Genomic DNA, 17,485 nt, shown 5'->3' with positions numbered 1-17,485 from the left:
CCACGCCCCACACTGCCCCCCCTCATCCTCCACGCCACGCCCCACACTGCCCCCCTTAATCCTCCACACCACGCCCCACACTGCCCCCCTTCATCCTCCACACCACGCCCCACACTGCCCCCCTTCATCCTCCACACCACGCCCCACACTGCCCCCCTTCATCCTCCACGCCACGCCCCACACTGCCCCCCTTCATCCTCCACGCCACGCCCCACACTGCCCCCCTTCATCCTCCACACCTGCCCCACACTGCCCCCCTTCATCCTCCACACCTGCCCCACACTGCCCCCCTTCATCCTCCACACCACGCCCCACACTGCCCCCCTTCATCCTCCACGCCACGCCCCACACTGCCCCCCTTCATCCTCCACACCACGCCCCACACTGCCCCCCTTCATCCACACCACGCCCCACACTGCCCCCCTTCGTCCTCCACACCACGCCCCACACTGCCCCCCTTCGTCCTCCACACCACGCCCCACACTGCCCCCCTTCGTCCTCCACACCACGCCCCACACTGCCCCCCTTCGTCCTCCACACCACGCCCCACACTGCCCCCCTTCGTCCTCCACACCACGCCCCACACTGCCCCCCTTCATCCTCCACGCCACGCCCCACACCGCCCCTCGTGCATCCTTACACCACACCCCACACTGTTCCCCGTACGTCCTCCACACCACGCCCCACACTGTTCCCCGTACGTCCTCCACACCACGCCCCACACTACCCCACACTGCCCCTCGTCCATCCTCCACACCACTGCTCACACCACGCCCCACACCAGTGCTCACACCACGCCCCACACCAGTGCTCACACCACGCCCCACACCACTGCTCACACCACGCCCCACACCAGTGCTCACACCACGCCCCACACCACTGCTCACACCACGCCCCACACCAGTGCTCACACCACGCCCCACACCAGTGCTCACACCACGCCCCACACCAGTGCTCACACCACGCCCCACACCAGTGCTCACACCATGCCCCACACCACCGCTCGCACTGAGCACTGCCTTCCTTCTGAGCAGGTGTTTGTGTCCACTCCCCTCCTCGGATGAGTCAGGACCATGTGCGTCTGGGGAGCAAGGCGGTGCTTACTGAAGAGGTCTCTTTAAGCGATGCTTTTTGGTATGAGAAACGGACTCTGTGGCAGAAAAACATTTTTTGATGCTCATAAAATTTAATGTTTTTCACTACTGTCTTTCTTTTGAAACGTGGGCATAATTTATTGAGCTGTGTTTAAAATATTCAGGAGGTCTCTATGTATTCCTTCTGAGGAAATGTGATTAAAAATGCACACTTGGCCTCCCCCGATTTCTGGAAGACATTAGAATATGACAGAGGGCCACATAACTTCAGAATTTACATCTTTATATGAGATTCTGTGTTCTCCAGCACGCAACACAATAAATATAAAAGCAACACTTCAGGGTGAAATATTTTCTGGAGAAGATGGAATTGGGGCATGAGTGTGATATTATAGCACTTCCTTGTGCAGCAGCCAGTTATCAGGAGTAAGCAGCAGCTGCCCCAGGATGAGTCCCACTGTGTGCCAGCCAGGGGCTCGCGGTCAGCAGTGGTCCCACTGTGTGCCAGCCAGGGGCTCGCGGTCAGCAGTGGTCCCCATGTGGTTTTCCCACCAGCCTGCCTGCTCCATACGACGGGTTCCCACTTTGTAGATGAGGAGACAGAGCAGAGGAGTGCGGGTTTGAAAGCGGTGGGCCTGGGTTTGAACTTGCTCTCCTGTCTCCTGCTGGCTCACCTCCTCCCACCTGCAAGTCAGCTCCCAGTCACTCCTGGAGCCCTCCCCTGCCTCTGTGCTCCTGTGTCACTGGCACCCTGCGTGGGAACTGTCACCGTCTGATCCCCAGAGACAGGGCGCTTCCTGAGCGTCACCACGAATGCCCAGCCCAGGGCAGTGCCTGGCCCCTGGGTGAATGAAGAAGTGTGCGGAGGTGCAAGTGCCATAGATAGGAGGGGCTGTGTCAAGTAATGGCCCCAGAGCCGAGAGAGGCCGCGTGGTAGGCGTGAGCATGGCTCAGGGTTCAGGTCCCAAGCGCTCTGTTTATCAGTCTTGAACAGGACTAAACCCGTGCAAGGACCCAGTCCCTCTTCTGCTAATGGGGTCGATAGCTGGAACATGGAAACCACCAGGGTAGGGATTCTTTCTCTTTAGTTTGCCAGTACGTCCACAGTGCTTAAACAGGGCCCAGGAGATGGCAGGAATTTGTAGGAATTTGTTGAATGAATGGATCTGGGAATGTTCAGTTACTGAAGATGGATTTCTAAGGGAAAGAATATGCTGTGGACAGGCCTTATAAGGTTGCTTGGGCATGAGATAATGTAGGGACAATGTATAGACCTGGGCCCAGCACAGAGTATGTGCTCAGTAAATGTTCTTAATGATTAGGCCCCCCTCCCCTCCCCTCCTCCCTCCTGTCCTCTCTCCCCTTCCTCCCCCTCCTCCTCAGCTGCCTGCCCAGCAGGCTGGAGAAGGCTTCTGTGCTGGGGAGGCAGAAGGCCAACGTGGGATCCTGGAGGTCGATAGTCATTTCTGTGAACAAGCCTGTAACCACAGTGCTTCAGAAAGGAGAGGCCAGCAGAGCCTTTTAAAGTAATTCTTGACCCATTTTCACAAGCCCAGCCAGGCAGTGCTTTGTCCTTGTAATGGAGTATAATTACAGCCATTGTGTGATGCCAGGTAAACCACCTTGTCTGCTGTGTTAACAGAAGAGAATCTTTGCCCTCGTACCCTCCATCCCCCACCCCCATTGATCCAGCAGAAGTAATTAGCCCCAGAAGTGTCTGGGTTTGTCACTGGCTTTGGCAGCCATCCCACGTGAGAAAAGTGGAGTCTGTGAGACCTGTGCTCAAGCCAGGGCGGTGAGCTGCCGGGACAGCGTTGTCGGCCGGGTGCACAGAGCTCCTGTGGGAGCTCTGGGTAACCAAAAGAGGGTGTGTCTGCTGTCACCTGCTGTAATCATCTCTGTGTGACTGTGGGCAAGTGTCCTAGCCCCTTTGGACCTATTCCCTCCCCTATAAAATGGGACAACAGTAGCGCCCAGCAGTGTGTAAGGCTGCAGGTGTGGGTTGTATACCACACGGGCGTGTGGCTCTAGGGGCCAAGCTCCACTCACTGAGCCAGGACCCCTGAGCCCGTGGCCACCCAGACAGGGCACCTTTCTCTTCCTTGTGCGGACGAGCCTTTATTTGTGGCCCTGAAAGTACTCGACATAGAGTAAGTGCGCAGAAAATGGTAACTGCTGTTACTACCATTGAGGAATCGTTTATGGAGAAGATTGACGAATGGACCAAGGCGGTTGGGGAGTGACACAAACAGATTGGAGTTAAGCTTTGGGGGGTGAAGAGGATTTTAAGAGGTGTGACTGGGAGGGAGGTGCAGGTGCAGGTGCGGACATAATCGTGACCAGTGTCAATATTTCCCTTGAATATTTCCTCGCTGCCCTTCCCACTCGCCCCTCCTGCCTTTGCTTGTACGCCATGCCAAGGGAATTAGTGGGAAGCCATTGAAGGTTATTCTTAGACTCTGGATTAAGGAGACATTTTAATGTACTGCACGCAGGGTACCCATTACACAGTCCCATCCAAGGCCAGTCCTACTTCATGCTTGACCCTCTGTTACCCCACCTCCATTATGGAAGCAGATTACAGATATCATCTCATTTTATTTGTCAAAATAGTGGAAGGTTTTAAGCAGAGAAGGGACATGATTTGGTTTGGGTTTTAGGGGTCCTGTTTGAGCATCAGCCTGGGGTTGGGTGGAGGACAGAGGGGCAGCAGAGGCAGGGGCAGGCTGTAGGAGTGGGGGTGCTTCAGAACCAAGGCTGTGTGGCAGGGATGGGGAAGAGGGAGCAGATCTGAGAGAGGTGAAGGCCGTGGATTCTAGATGTTTTCGTGGTGCCTTTTTCATGGCGTGGCAGTGGCTAGCAGTTACGGAGTGCCTGATGCATGCAGGCTCTAAGCTAAGCACTCCTATGTATGAACTCACCTAAACCTCCCAAAGCCCTGTGCAATTCACTTTCAGAGTCCTCACTTCATGGATAAGAAACGGAGGCCCAGATAGGTAAAAGCAGCTTGTCCAGTCACAGCCAGGAAGGGGAAGCGGGGCTTGACCCCAGCTCTTCTGGCCCTGAGTCTGCGCCTTAGACGCTGTGCTGGGCTGTCTCTGGCGTTGCCCAGCAGGCTGAGGGGCTTAGAGAGCCTCACAGTGCACAGTGCCTCTTGTGCTGGGCATGCATGCTCCTTCAGCAGGCCTGTGGCTCCCGCCTGGCTTGGCTTTTGTCTCCGCTCATTGCTCATTTGTCTCAAACAACTTCCAGAAAGGTGTGGGCTGGGGTTTTATTATTGACATTTCCGCATACTCTGCCTTTGCTCCTTCAGGGCCATTGGTGGGAAGGCAGGAAGGAGAGGTGTTGTCTGGGCTGGGAGCCGCTGCTGCCTGCATGGTGCGCGGCCTCTCTCCACCCTCGCCTCACGGATTCTCTGACAGGTCGCCTGTCAGGAGGAACGAGGACCAGCCCGTGTCTGAGCTGTAACAGTTCCCCAACATCTGTTTCTCAGAGGCGCCCCATTATTTGAGCTGTTGTTAGCTCAGGGTGTTCCTTTCTTCCCATGAAAGCGTAATCCAGCCCCGTGTTTTTAAGTGGCTCTTCTCTCAAGCTCGGCGCTCTGAGCATAGAGGGGCTTGTTACAGAGGCGATTAAGGGCGTCTCTTTTGCATGGGAACTTACCGCTGGGGCTTCCGTACAAGCACCCACTCAGCTCAGCAGCTCTGTAATGAGCCCGCACAGCACCGTCTCGGTGGCACTTCAGGATGGGTCTGCCTCCCAGGCTTCTCATGAGTGTCACTTGGCGGCTCTACCAGGTGATGCTGAGGAGGATCAGTCCTGAGATAACAGGGCTCCTGCCTCAGCAGGACGCGCCTGAGCATCCACCGGGTCAGTCCCACATGCAGCTTAATCCAAGCAAAAGGCAGACTGACTGCAGGAGCAAAGAAACTGGAGGGACCCCAACGCCCTGAGGTACAGGGCTGCAAGCTCCCGGGGCAGACTGACCCCTACTGCAGGCTACTGACTTGGGACAATCGCTTTACCTTTCGGAGCCTTGCTTTCATCATCTGTAAAATGGGCGTACAGCTCTATCTACCTCCAGGTTGCTATGTGTGCTGATGTTTAAAGCACCTCGAATGTTGCCCAACCCCAGGAGCGCTCGTTGTGATTATTTAGGGATCTTTGTCTGTGGCAAGCACTGGGTAGCTACCCAAACTCTATCACTGCTTTGTTCCTCATGGCAAACCTGTGCAATAGAGGACAATATCCTCATGTGTCACATGATATGAAGACATAGGCTTTGGAGCCATGGAAACTGGAGTTTGAATTTCAGCTGTCACTTGTGAGCTGTGTAAATTGGAGCAGTTTGTTACCTCACCTCCCTCCTCTGGGAAATGGGCATGATCAGGCAGGAAGGGCTCAGCAAGCCAGGGCCAAAGAGAGTGATGGCAGCTGTAATTTTCAGGACTTCTCTGACCTGTGTCCCTCGCTAGGTCTGGACCTGCACTATTTCAGTGATCATTTTTAATTTCCTTAGTCTTCAAGCCTAAGTGACACTCTACAAGGAAACAATGTGCATCTAAAAGAACAGCAGATGTTGAGAGCATTGGTTCTATCTTATTTTTCAATTCTCTTAAATTTTATCCAAAATGGTCATATTCTGGCTTTCTGTTTTCATCATTGTTTGTCATAACTTCTAATAATTAATGCAAGACATTATTTCAGAAATAGCATATGAGGTTGCATCTCAACCTATCTGGTGAAGAACTAACATTTAAAAAAATTACAATTCATTACAGACTAATACTTTTGTAAAATACTTTAAAAAATCTAGAAAAAGTATGGACTTCCTGGATTTCACAGCTTCATGAAATTGCTTTCAGTGTTTCAAAATGCTTCAGGTCACGGTCAGTGCTTGTCCCAGACTGGAGCCAACAGCGTGCATCCCAACCAGTTCCCGGGCGCCCTGTGGGCAGCTCTGAGCTCTGACTGCTGGGCTGTGGGAGAGGAAGGCCGCACGTGGCTCAGCCATCAATGCTGCTGGCGGGCAGGCCTGCGCAGTGCCCTTTGGCTGGTGGCTTATGCAGCTCAGTGAGAACTCGGTAGTTAAGAACTGACCAATAGAAGAGCTTCTGTGACATCCCTGTTTTATAAATGAAGAACTGAAAAACTGACTTCTAAAACTGGGAATGGCCCCATGCAGTTCCGACCTAAGTGTGTGAAGTCCTTCCCCTGGGTCTTCACCAGCGGGTCCCGAAGCTGATGCAGCATCACATCACTGGGCCTCTGAGTCAGAGTTTCTGGGAGTGGGCCCAGGAACCCGCATTTCTCAGAAGCCCTCCAAGTGGCTGATGATCAGCTTGCTCAGGGCATCCTGGGCCACACTGCTCTACTTTCCTCCTGAACCCCTGAAGGGCTGCCTTTCTACCTCACCCTGAGATGGAGTTCGAAGAGCACAGACAGGACCATCCCCGTCCTGCCACTTCCTGACTCTGAGCCTCTGGCCGCATCCTTAGGAAGGCAGGCCCACCTTGCAGGAGGGTCCCAAGGGTCACATGAGCTGCCAGATGTGATGCCTGGAAAAGGCCTGGCACGTGATTGGTGCTCCACTGTGTGTGAAGGCACATGGGCACTGGTGAGGTCTCATCTTCACCGAGGCAGGTGCAGTGTCGTCATCCCAGGAGGAGGTTCCAGGTCCCTCCCACAGCCGGGTAAATGGGCCTAAACCAGCTGTGCGTCTGTCAGAGGGAGTTGATTTTGAGGCATCTAAGTGAACATTCTGGGAGAGTTGGGTACATGACCAGGAAGAGCTTGGGTTGCTCTTAAAACTGGGGAGTGGGAATGTCTTGATCTAATTGATCTGGAAGTGTCTAATTAGGGAGCCGAAGGAGGGCCATGCATAGTTTGCTGGGATGCGATTAGATAGACCATCCTACATGAAAGGAAATGCCAGAGGCATTCTTTTTAAAATTTATAATCCTTTCATGATTTGGCAGGTAATTATGATAATTCGGGGATTTTCACAGCCTTAAAAGCTTTTTCACAGCCACATGATTTTTGGAGATAGTCTTCCCTGATGCTCCAGCTGGAATGATTGCTCAGTCGCTGAAGCTCCAAAGGCCTCATCTTCCTAAGCCCAACTCAGATGCCACCATCTTGGTGATGCTTTCCCTCCATCCCGTATGCCAGGGACACCAAATGGGTGTTGTGGTGTGAGCCAGCACATGGGGGCTACCTGGGCGTCTTCCTGAGGAATGAGTGCTGTGGTCGACTAGTGATGTCTGCCTGGGCCAGACCTCGGGCAAGGGGAGCTGAGCCTGATCTATTTCATCCCTTCCCAGTGGCTGAGCATTCGGGTAGGTTCCAGCATTTGGAACTAAACTCCTGCTCTGAGCATATGTATAAAATACAGGGGCAGGATAACTGCCCAGCAGGGACTTGCCAAGTCACAGATGAGGGATTTTAAAAGTTTGATAGATGTTGCCAAACATCCCTGTGTCTTAAACTTCTTAAATTTTTCTTAGCATCTTCTCACCAACCTAAAGCATGAAACCCAAGTGGTGAGTGGTAAGCATTTACACCGTATTACTTATGGGGTGTGCATTTTCCAAGCACAACTCCGGAGCACGCCTTCTGCCAGCCAGGTGGGCTCCTTGGGCCGTTCGGAGAATCAGGGCTCCATGCTTAGCCCTTTGGCCCACACTGGTCGGTGTTTGAAGCTGCATCAGTGGAGATTAGTGTACCTCCGCTTGGCATTTGCTTTTGATTTGTCACTGCCATTAGTGTTGCCAAATGGCACCTCCTCCTAACTGCTTTCAGATTAATTTTTAAGGGAATAAAAGTGCAGAGAGTAGAAGAAATATGGCAAACTCTCAGAATGGCCCTGAGCGTCGGTGGTGCGGAGCACGGTGAGTGCCCGCAGTGAGTGAAGGTGCAGAGCGGCCGGGGAGGCTGCCTGGCATGTGCCAAGGCCGACTGGAGAAGTGGCTGCACAAGGTTTCCTCGGGGGTGGCCTTCCCGACCCCCATCTTCCTTCCAAGTCTCCCTCTCTCCCTGAGCTTTACCTGATTTGACTTTCAGGATGTGAACCCTTGACTTCCTTCCCCAGCACCAAGAGCAACACCTGGCATATGGCTCCCAGTCCTTTTGGTGGCATTTGCACTTTGGGGACAGTGAGTCTCCACAGCTGCCCCAGCTCCTTGGTGCAGCACATATAGCCCTGTCCCTCTGGCCCTGGGAGCCCTGCTGTCCTCCTCCATTTCCCTTTCTGAGATCACCCAGCGTGCAAACCAGCTCTCACTCACGGGCCTTCGCCAGGCCCAGACATGGCTCTGGGCCTGCTAGTAGCTCATTTCTGCCACACAGTGGCCCAGGGAGTCCGGATGATTTTATAGGTGAATAGCACAGGCTCAGAGGTGAGTGACTGGTCCCAGGCACATGGTGCTGTGACCAAGCACAGGCTTGTCTTGCACCAGAGTCTGAGTCCTTAACCACCTCTCTCAACTGCCCCCCGTCAGCCTCTGAGCCTGGGCACCCGACCTTTCCTCCGCTGGGTGTGCCTGTCTCCTCTGTCTCCTGGGTGACCTGCCGCTCAGCATGGTTATTGACGATAGGAGACTGAGTGAAAGTCAGTGAGACACAGAGGGAGGGGGCAGAGGGCAGGTCAGAGAGGCTGGTGCTGGATCTTGGATCTTGCAGGCCTCTTATGGCGTCCGGACAGTGCGAAGCTGTCCTAAGGCCATAAGAGGCCTGTGAGATCTGGCACCAGCAGGTGACGGTGTCCGACCTTGTTTGGGAAGATCGCTCTGCCTGCGTGGCAGAGAATGCATTGGAGGGCACCTGTTGCCTCTGTCTGTTCCCTGCGATTCTCTGTAGCTGTTGAAAATGAGGAATGAGGTCAGATGACACCTGTAAGTGCCCTCAGAACCTGTAGAAATTCCAGCCGGCCGTGGTGTAGCCTGCCTTTATTTTTGTGACAATAGGAGCTATTTGTGATCTCAGATTCCTCTTCCAAGGCTCACTCCGAGTTTCAAATTCATTTCTAGTTATTCTAGAATTTGGAAAGCGTTATTTGAGGACAATTAAGTTCACTACAGTTTTGTAAGATGAAAGCTGTTTACATCAATGGCTCTATGTAGGGATATATGATCTGAAAATTCAGAATCTCAGAGCTGAGCTTAATAACAACGAGCACTGCAGGCAATGGCTGCGGGAAATGATTTCATCCAGTGTTGTGTCCGCACGGCCATCGGATTCCATCCCATTCCCTGGGGGAATGAAAGCCCTCCCTGACGTGGTCAACTCACGTTCCTGGCTGCAAACGAGAAGCAGGGTTTTGACAGCTCACCATAAACACCACTGGAGGCTGGGATGTTTTGATGTTTTATGCACTTATGGGAAATTGTTTTAACACGCTGGCTCCCATTGAAGAGCAAAATAAAAACAAAGCAAAAGCCTGCTTTGCATTGGAAGTGAGGGTGGCGTTTATTTAAAGCTTGAATTTGTGGGGGCATAGTAGCAGGTATTCAGCATTAATATCTCCAGTCGCGTGTTTCCTGCTAACGGGGAGGTAACTGGATGCTCAGCCCGAGGAAGCTCACGGAGGGTTATGTGGTTACCACGTGGAGAACCACACAGGCATTGTTAGTGGTCCTGTATTTATTTGTGAAAAGCCCAAACAGATCATGTTCAGCTGCTTTTATACAGAAGGAAGAAGGCAGCTGGAGAATATTCACTTTAGGTCTGTACAGTGAAGCAGGCTGTGTGCAGGCTCGGCGGCTCATTCCCCCTTGCTCATCACACAGTCTTGCACTGTCTTTTGGGCCACATGCGCTGTGCATTCCACAGGGCTTTGAGAGTGGGCGCCTGAGGGGCAGAGAGGGTGTCCTTCCTAGACTGGGGCTCCCACAGCAAGTGTGGCGGCCTCAGGATTACAGCCAGAGCCTCACACTTTTCACACTGGTTTCACCGTGGCTCCCTTAAGTTCCATGTAAAGAGTTTTCTTTCTAAGAGTCTAAGGGGTAATTCTGGCTGATAAATGAAAGAGTGCACCTTATTAGCAAACTAAAAAGCAAGGAGGAGTAGAAAGAACGCACCTTGAGGAATGTTAATATTCTGATATATGTCCTTTTTTGCCTTTTAGCCTATATATAACAACCTGTCCAAAAAAAGGAGGGCTCCCTTTATCCCTCCTGAGGCATTAAGACTTGGGTTAACAATCTTCTTTTGTAATACATTTTTATTGATTTCAGAGAGGAAGGGAGAGGGAGAGAGAGATAGAAACATCAATGATGACAGAGAATCATTGATCAGCTGCCTCTTGCATGCCCCCTGCTGGGGATTGAATCTGCAACCTGGCATGTGCCGTGACCGGGAATGGAACCCTGACCTCCTGTTTCATAGGTCGACGCTCCACCACTGAGTCATGCCAGTCGGACAGCAATCCTTTTTTAAAAAAGCTTCTTCTAATATCCCTTCTTATGTCTGACATTACATTTTTTTGTGGTTTTCAGAACCCAGGCCCCGAGGAACAGAAATGGTCAGTCATTCTAATTGTGCCACTAGTGGGACATAACTCAGATTAGAAAGAAAACGTTGGCTAGAAAAGTGTTCATTAATAATAAAAGCCTAAGGTACAAAAGTGACCTGATACAGCCGTGTTCTGACCATAAGTTGTGGACTGTCGATACCATAGTGTTAAAATCAACCAAGTAAATAAATGTGTTGTGCACGGTTGAATTGTGTAGCTCGTAGGTGACCAGTGTTACCTCTCCAGCCCAACGACCCCTGAGGCCTTGCTGACAGGTGTGGGCCCAGAGGAGGCGGGAGAGTCCTGGGGAGGCTCTGCCCTCGGAGCCTCACTGTCTGGTCTCGTGTGTTCCAGGTGGCGGAGATGCACGGAGAGCTGATCGAGTTCAACGAGCGCCTGCACCGGGCCCTGGTGGCCAAGGAAGCCCTCGTGTCCCAGATGAGGCAGGAGCTCATCGACCTCCGGGGGCCGGTGAGTGACTCAGGATGCCTCGGCTGCTGCCCTGTCTCTGTCTGTCCACCCAGCCCTTCCTGCCCACAGCCCCGCTGCTTAGCCTGTTCATTGTTAGCAACGTGAAGGGAAAGAGACTAAAGAGTGAGCACTCATGTGCCCAACATCCAGCTTTTCTGTACATTAACCTTTAACCACACTTGCTTTCCCTTTTTTAGGTAGGATAAAATAAATAAATGCTACAAATTCTATTGAAGCCCCTTTGCAGCATTTCATGCCCCTGCCCTCATTGTCAATGATCTGAGGCTGGCATATAGCCTTTCCCTCCATAGTTTTATACTTTCCTACGTAGATAAATTCCCATGAGCAGTAACTAGACCTGGTTTTGTGTAACTTTTACCTACATGGTATTACTTGTACATATTTCTTTGCCCCTTGTTTTTGTTTGTTTTTAATTCAGTACTATGGTCTGAGGACCATATAGTGATAGACCTAATATAGAGATTTTAAACTGTGCCACTCTGGATAGTTAGGGTTGTATAATTTTTTGAAGGGGGTGAGGGGAGGGGTGTCCTGTGTATTGTGGGATGTTTAGCTGCATCCCTGATCCCTACCCACTAGAGGCCAGTAGCACCCCACCCCGTCATGGCAACCAAAGATGTCTCCAGACATGGCCACATGTCCTCTGGGGGGCAAAGTCACCCTCATTGAGAGCTCCTGATTGGGTTCATTCACTTTCTTGACTCTTTAGTCCTCTGTTGAATGAAATACGACATTATTTTTAATCCAGTCTCGTGTCCGCTGACATTGAGATTGCCAGTACTTAGCTATTACGCACCATGCTGCAGAGAGCATTTTGTCCTTTCAAACACATTTATAATAGTTTTTCATCTAGAAACTTTTTGTTATGTCAAATGTTAAATGCCCAGAGGTAGGAGGTTGGTATAATGCATTTTACGTATCCATTGTACATACCCATTAATAATAAGTTGAATTATTATTAATCCTGGCCAATCTTTTTGAAGCTACCCATGCCTACTTCCCTTTTCTGTAGTATTTTTAATCAAATACTGGATATTTCATCTATAGACATCTCTCTCTGTCTCTTTCTCTCTCCCCCTCTCCACACACATACACACACACACACACACACACACACACGAAAATATAATTATGATATCACTGTCATTTTTCCATTACCAGTAATTCCTTTATTCCCTCAAATATCAGCCCTGGTCAGCGGCTAAGTGGTTAGAGCACACCTTGCCCTCAGGCCCACTCTGCTCATCTCCCCCGTCAGACAGCTGGGGTGAAAGGAAGGAGGAAATTTCAAGTTCTATAACAGATCTGGAGCCTATCTTCCTTTTAATTGTGAGAGGCATTTGTACTGGGAATCTCAGCCTCTCCTCCCGTCGTTTCCACTTGGCCTGGCCCATGCAGACCCTGGATTAGACTCCCTCCCAGACCTACAGTGTTTGAGCACCTCAGGGGCAGAACTGTGTCTCTTTATTTGGAAACCTCAGTTTCCTCTTCGATCATTGGGGAGTCACATGGCAGCAGCCTCTTTGGGCAGCTTGTTGAGATGCTGCCAATAAAACAACTCCATGGTGGGATGAGGTCAGAGCCCCACCCTGCTTTCATCTCTAAACCCCAGCGCCTAGCACTGCATGGGTGCTCACTAAATGTTTGTTAAGTGAGAACTTTATTTCATAGAGCAGAAAATGACCACATGGACCAAATAATAATCTTTCTTAAAGATAGGGACATTTTCTTCTCATAGACTTTTAAGCTAAAGAACTTTTTAAAGAGTTTGGGATTTAGGGTTAAATTTTTTCCTTTTCTTTCTCTGAAAGTATTTTTAGAACTCTCGCCTCATTATTCCGAGTCTCCCCCCTTCCCCCGCCCCGTATAAGATGTGAATGAGTGCTGGAGGGTTTTTTTTGTTTTGTTTTTACCTTTTAACAGGATTTGATTACAGCCCTGAAAATTCTCTGGGACAAGAGCTCCTATTTTGCATAATAAATGGAGACAGGGTAATAGAACCTGTAAGACTAGAGGTCAATTAAGGTTACAGCACAGGGAAAGTGGAAGATGAAACAGTTCGCTAAACGAAGGTTGTTCTCAAGGGGGAAGCAAACTTGGTCTCACTTTGTACAATTGCAGCGGATTCCTGTTTTCTTTGGTGGGTCTCTGTTCCAACTGCCTTCGAGCGGCTCACTGCACTTAAGCGAAGAGATGGCCCAGTGTGGTCTGACCCGAGGCTTCTGTCATCGCTGCCCTGACTCAGAGCATCAGCCCGTCGGTTTGTTCCTCTGTCACTGCTCTCCCTCTCCCCTCCCATGCTTGTGGGGAGGGAGCCACCTGTGCTAGCCATTTGCCGTGTGCTGGGGCGGATGCATTTTTATCCTCTCCCCCTCAGAACAGCCCTCTGTTACTTATTAGAGCGGTATTTCAGCCGAGCAAACTGAGGTGCCGGTTGACTTCAAGGCATGACTCACCTGCCCCGAGGCCTGCAGCTTCCTGGTAGCACTAGAATGCTTTAACACCATGGTGCTTACTCCTCTCCCTCTCTCTCTCTCTCTCTCTCTCTCCCTCTCTCTCTCTCTCCCTCTCTCTCTCTCTCTCTCCCTCTCTCTCTCTCCCTCCCTCTCTCTCTCTCTCTCTCCCTCTCTCTCTCTCTCTCTCTCTCTCTCTCTCTCTCTCTCTCAATTTCAAGGAAAACTTAGTGTCTGTTTTGCTCTAGGCATGACACTCTGGGTGGTTTTAAAGATTCAGATCCCTGATGGAACAAGACTGAACATGTTGGATTGAAGGGTGTGGAATAGGTTTCTCTGCTGTAGGACTTCCCCCCAGAGTGCCTCATGGCTCTCGGAAGGGGTAGATATAGCACATACATTGTGTGTGTCATTTCCCACAATTATTTCCCCAAGGAGCATCTTTCCTAAGATGCTTTCCAAGGTGTGCATGTGGGAAAGGTAGGGCCACGTTGCATATCATGTCAGTTCCCCAGGCACCAGCTGGCAAGGAGGTCGTGGAAGCCTGCTTTGTCTCATGAGCCTGCCTGGGTGTGGGATCCGCAGGGCGTGGAGGAGAGGAGGTGACATTGTGTGGCTGTGGGTGCAGTGAGCCTGCCCTCCGTCCGCTAGAGGTGACAGGCTACATTCAGTCCGGGTCCAGCTGGCCTCCTCCTCACGCCCCAGCTGCCCTGGGTCTCAGGCATGTTGGCAGCACTGGACCCCGGGCACTTGGGGCCTCTCGCACGTTGCCTCTCAGAGGCCAGGTGGTTCTGGGTTTCTCCCATGCGCTCTCTTCTCCTTCTTGCTCTGTTTCTCTCTGTGTTTTATCGGCCTTTTAGTTTCTTCTGTTGCCTCTGTGTGCTGCTCTCTCTTTATTCCTCTCTCGCTACCTGCCTCTCTCTCTGCTTCCCTCTGCTTTCCTTTCTTGGCCTGCCTCCCTCTGACTTTATCTCCGCTCTGCCTCTCCCTTCCTGTGTGCCTGTTGGCCGCAGCCTGTCTCTGTTTCTCCCTCATGCCTGAATCTTTCCCTGCGCCTGCCTCTTCCCTTCCCATTGTCTCGAGTGCCATAAGCTTACATCACTCTGACAGGATGATAGCTGCTGCTCATTGCAGTGTCGTGGAGAAACCACAGGTCCTTTCATTTCTTCATTGCCCGAGACTTTTTGTGCGTAGCACGCGGTCCTGTGATGGGGCTTTCAGTGGGATCCACTCCCACAACAAACGCCTTCGCAGACCTTTGCGGCGCTCCAGCGTCTGTCACTCTGTGTAACCATGTTGTGTTGAATTTTCTGTCTTTCACCTGTGGGCTGAGGACAGCTTCCCCGAGACAGGGACTGTGTTCACTCCCTCCTCTCAGGCTGGCACACGGCCACATACAGGTATGATGGTTGAGCCTGACCACGCACCTGTAGTGTCTATGGTGACACTGTTGGCCACACATTTGCTGACCCAGAAAGGTGCCTTCCTGGATCCTGCTGGATAAGAGACTTGCCGTAAGCTGCTTGGCGTTTCCATGGGTCTCCTTCCTGCCACGGTTGAAATGACCGAGCTGGTGGGAGAGAAAGACAAGTAATTAAAAATTCAGGAGGGAGATAGGTGAAAAAACTCATCCCAATTTTGTGATAAGGTTCGCTTTGGGAAAAAATGCTTCCTGGGACTTTCTTGGTATCTTTAAAACCTTCAGAGGGAGCCGGCTCATCTGAAGGCTGATGCTGTTTAAGTCAGGATAGTAAGAGATTTAATAAGAGATGTATTGTTCAGCTGGTGGCACTTGTGGACTCTCTGGCAATCAAGCACCAAACTGGCTGTGGTCCCACCGCAGCTCAGCACCACGTTCCAGATCCCAGGCGGCTTTGTAACCCGGCCCCGGACACTGTGCTCCGATTGCCTGCTGTCTTGGAGGAGATTATTTTCAAAAGTGCCGCTAAAGAGAGGCTGCTAAAAATATGTCTCACATAGAGGCTTAGCTCAGAAATACTCATTTTTGACACAAATCACCTGGAAAGATGCTTGCAGAATGCACTTTGGGCCCACCCAGGGTTTTCTGTCCGGGGGCAAATACCCCACGTGACTACATGACCCTGGACGCTAAAGCAGATACTTTCTGTACCTCGGAGGGCTCCCGGGTCACAGATCTTTCCTCCCACATGTGCTTGTGATGCACTCTCGTCCCATTTACACCTGGCTTGCTCGTCACCGTGGGTAGCTGGGCCCCACTGGGGAGCTCAGGGGGCTACAGTGTAGGGTTTGGGTGGGCAGAGCCTGGCTCCCCAAGGCTTATGGGTGTGGGACTTTAAAGTAACATTTCCATTAAGATGAGAGTTGTGTGTCTGTTGGCAAGTGCAGTGTGTGCCAGCTGCTCACAGCTGCTCCCTTACGTTGCTACAAATCGGAAGCACTGGCAAGGCACAGAGTTACCAGGGTTTATACACTCCGCGCTCCATGCTGACCAGCCGTGGGGCGAGGGGGGAATTTCCACACCTGCTTAGTCTGCCTGCCGGTCACTGTGTTTCTTGTGGTGTCACATACGAAGTGTGGGGTACACGGTGGGGCTGTGGCAGACATGGACAATGTGGGCTCTACCCTTGAACAGGTCAAAGACCAGAATATATTTGGTGTGACTTACGTTTCTTCACTTTGACTGCATGTGACTTGGCTTGGAGACTGAGGTCTGAAAAAGATAATCCTGAGACCTTCCTGTCACAGATTCTGAAGAAGCAGAAGCCGGGACTAGGGGCTCCACTCCTGGAGCCCCACCAGAGGAGAGATGATAGGCAGCAGCAACCAGGATGCCCTGGGGCTCACAGCCCTGTGCTCCCCTTTTACTGAGATGCACTTGCCCTTCCTTCTTTTGTTTTCATCTGACCAGGTGCTCAGATTCGGATGAATCTAAATCCTGAGCTCATGGCACACACTCATTATTGGTGTGAGCAGGGCCTGCTCTTACTCATTTGATAAGTTAGCTTTGATCTCTCTTTGCCTTCATGGAAGATGCCCCCAGGCTTCCCCCCACCTCCCCTTAGGTAGTGACCTCAAGATCCCCCAGGTAGCAACCTGAAGACCTGGGTTGCTTGGCTCCTGACCACTGTATATTTGATTGGCATGTAGGTTTCTCAGTAGAAAGTTATTAGCATGGAAAAGTGGATCCTGTCTAGGCTGGTCTGGGACTGGACCTCTGTCCGTCCCTGTGGTCAGACTGCAGCACTGTCCTTGTTCGTGTCCTTTTTGTCGTCCTCAGAATGTAAGCTCTCCACCCTTCATTCTGTCTCCACTCTGCCTTGTAAGTCTTATGACCATGAGTATCCATCTGAATCCCAATTTATTCTATTTCTGCTAAATTAACGCACAGTATTTCTAGGGATCCATAATAATCACATGATTATACTTGTAAAAACTCTCTAACCTAACTAAATATATATATATACTTATTATTTATTATCCACACTAATAAAAGAGAAACATGGTAATTGGTGTACGACCACTACCCTTCCCATTGGCTAATCAGCGAGATATGCAAATTAACTATCAGCCAAGATGGCGGCCGGCAGCCAGGCAGCTTGAAACTAACATGAGGCTTGCTTGCTACAGTGACGGAGGAAACCAACGTCCCCGCCTGACTTGCCGGCCTCTCAGCTGCAACTCTAAGCAACTATGTTGCAAATGTAGAAGATAAACAAAACCCCGGAAACCTGCTTTACTCAGCCGGGCTTCAGCCAGCCGGACCGCAACATTGTATCAAATACAGACGGTAAACAAAGGCCAGAAACCTGTTTTCAGCAGCTGAGGCCTCAGAGCTAAAGCTGGCCCAGAATAAAAAAAAAAAAAGAAAGAAAAAAAGGAGCGGTTGGGAGCTTCAGTCACCCGTCAGCCTGAAAACGGCCCTCAGCCCCTCAGCCAGACTGGCCAGGCACCCC

At 51.2% G+C, this 17,485-nt stretch overlaps 1 protein-coding gene across 1 annotated transcript in view; it reads left to right on the top strand.

Annotated features, from left to right (window-relative positions):
* Nucleotides 1-17,485, top strand: part of SNX29 (sorting nexin 29) — a 447,929-nt gene that overhangs the window by 275,239 nt on the left and 155,205 nt on the right. Inside the window, exon 16 of the mRNA XM_081089509.1 lies at nt 10,960-11,076. Within this exon, the coding sequence (XP_080945635.1) occupies nt 10,960-11,076 (117 nt within the window). The remainder of the gene's footprint in view (nt 1-10,959; nt 11,077-17,485) is intronic.

The sequence above is a fragment of the Myotis nattereri genome (genome assembly GCF_964212035.1).
Source record: "Myotis nattereri genome assembly, chromosome: 4".
NCBI lineage: Eukaryota > Metazoa > Chordata > Mammalia > Chiroptera > Vespertilionidae > Myotis > Myotis nattereri.
Note: the sequence above shows the minus strand (reverse complement) of the source record. Positions and strands in the feature narration are given on the sequence as shown.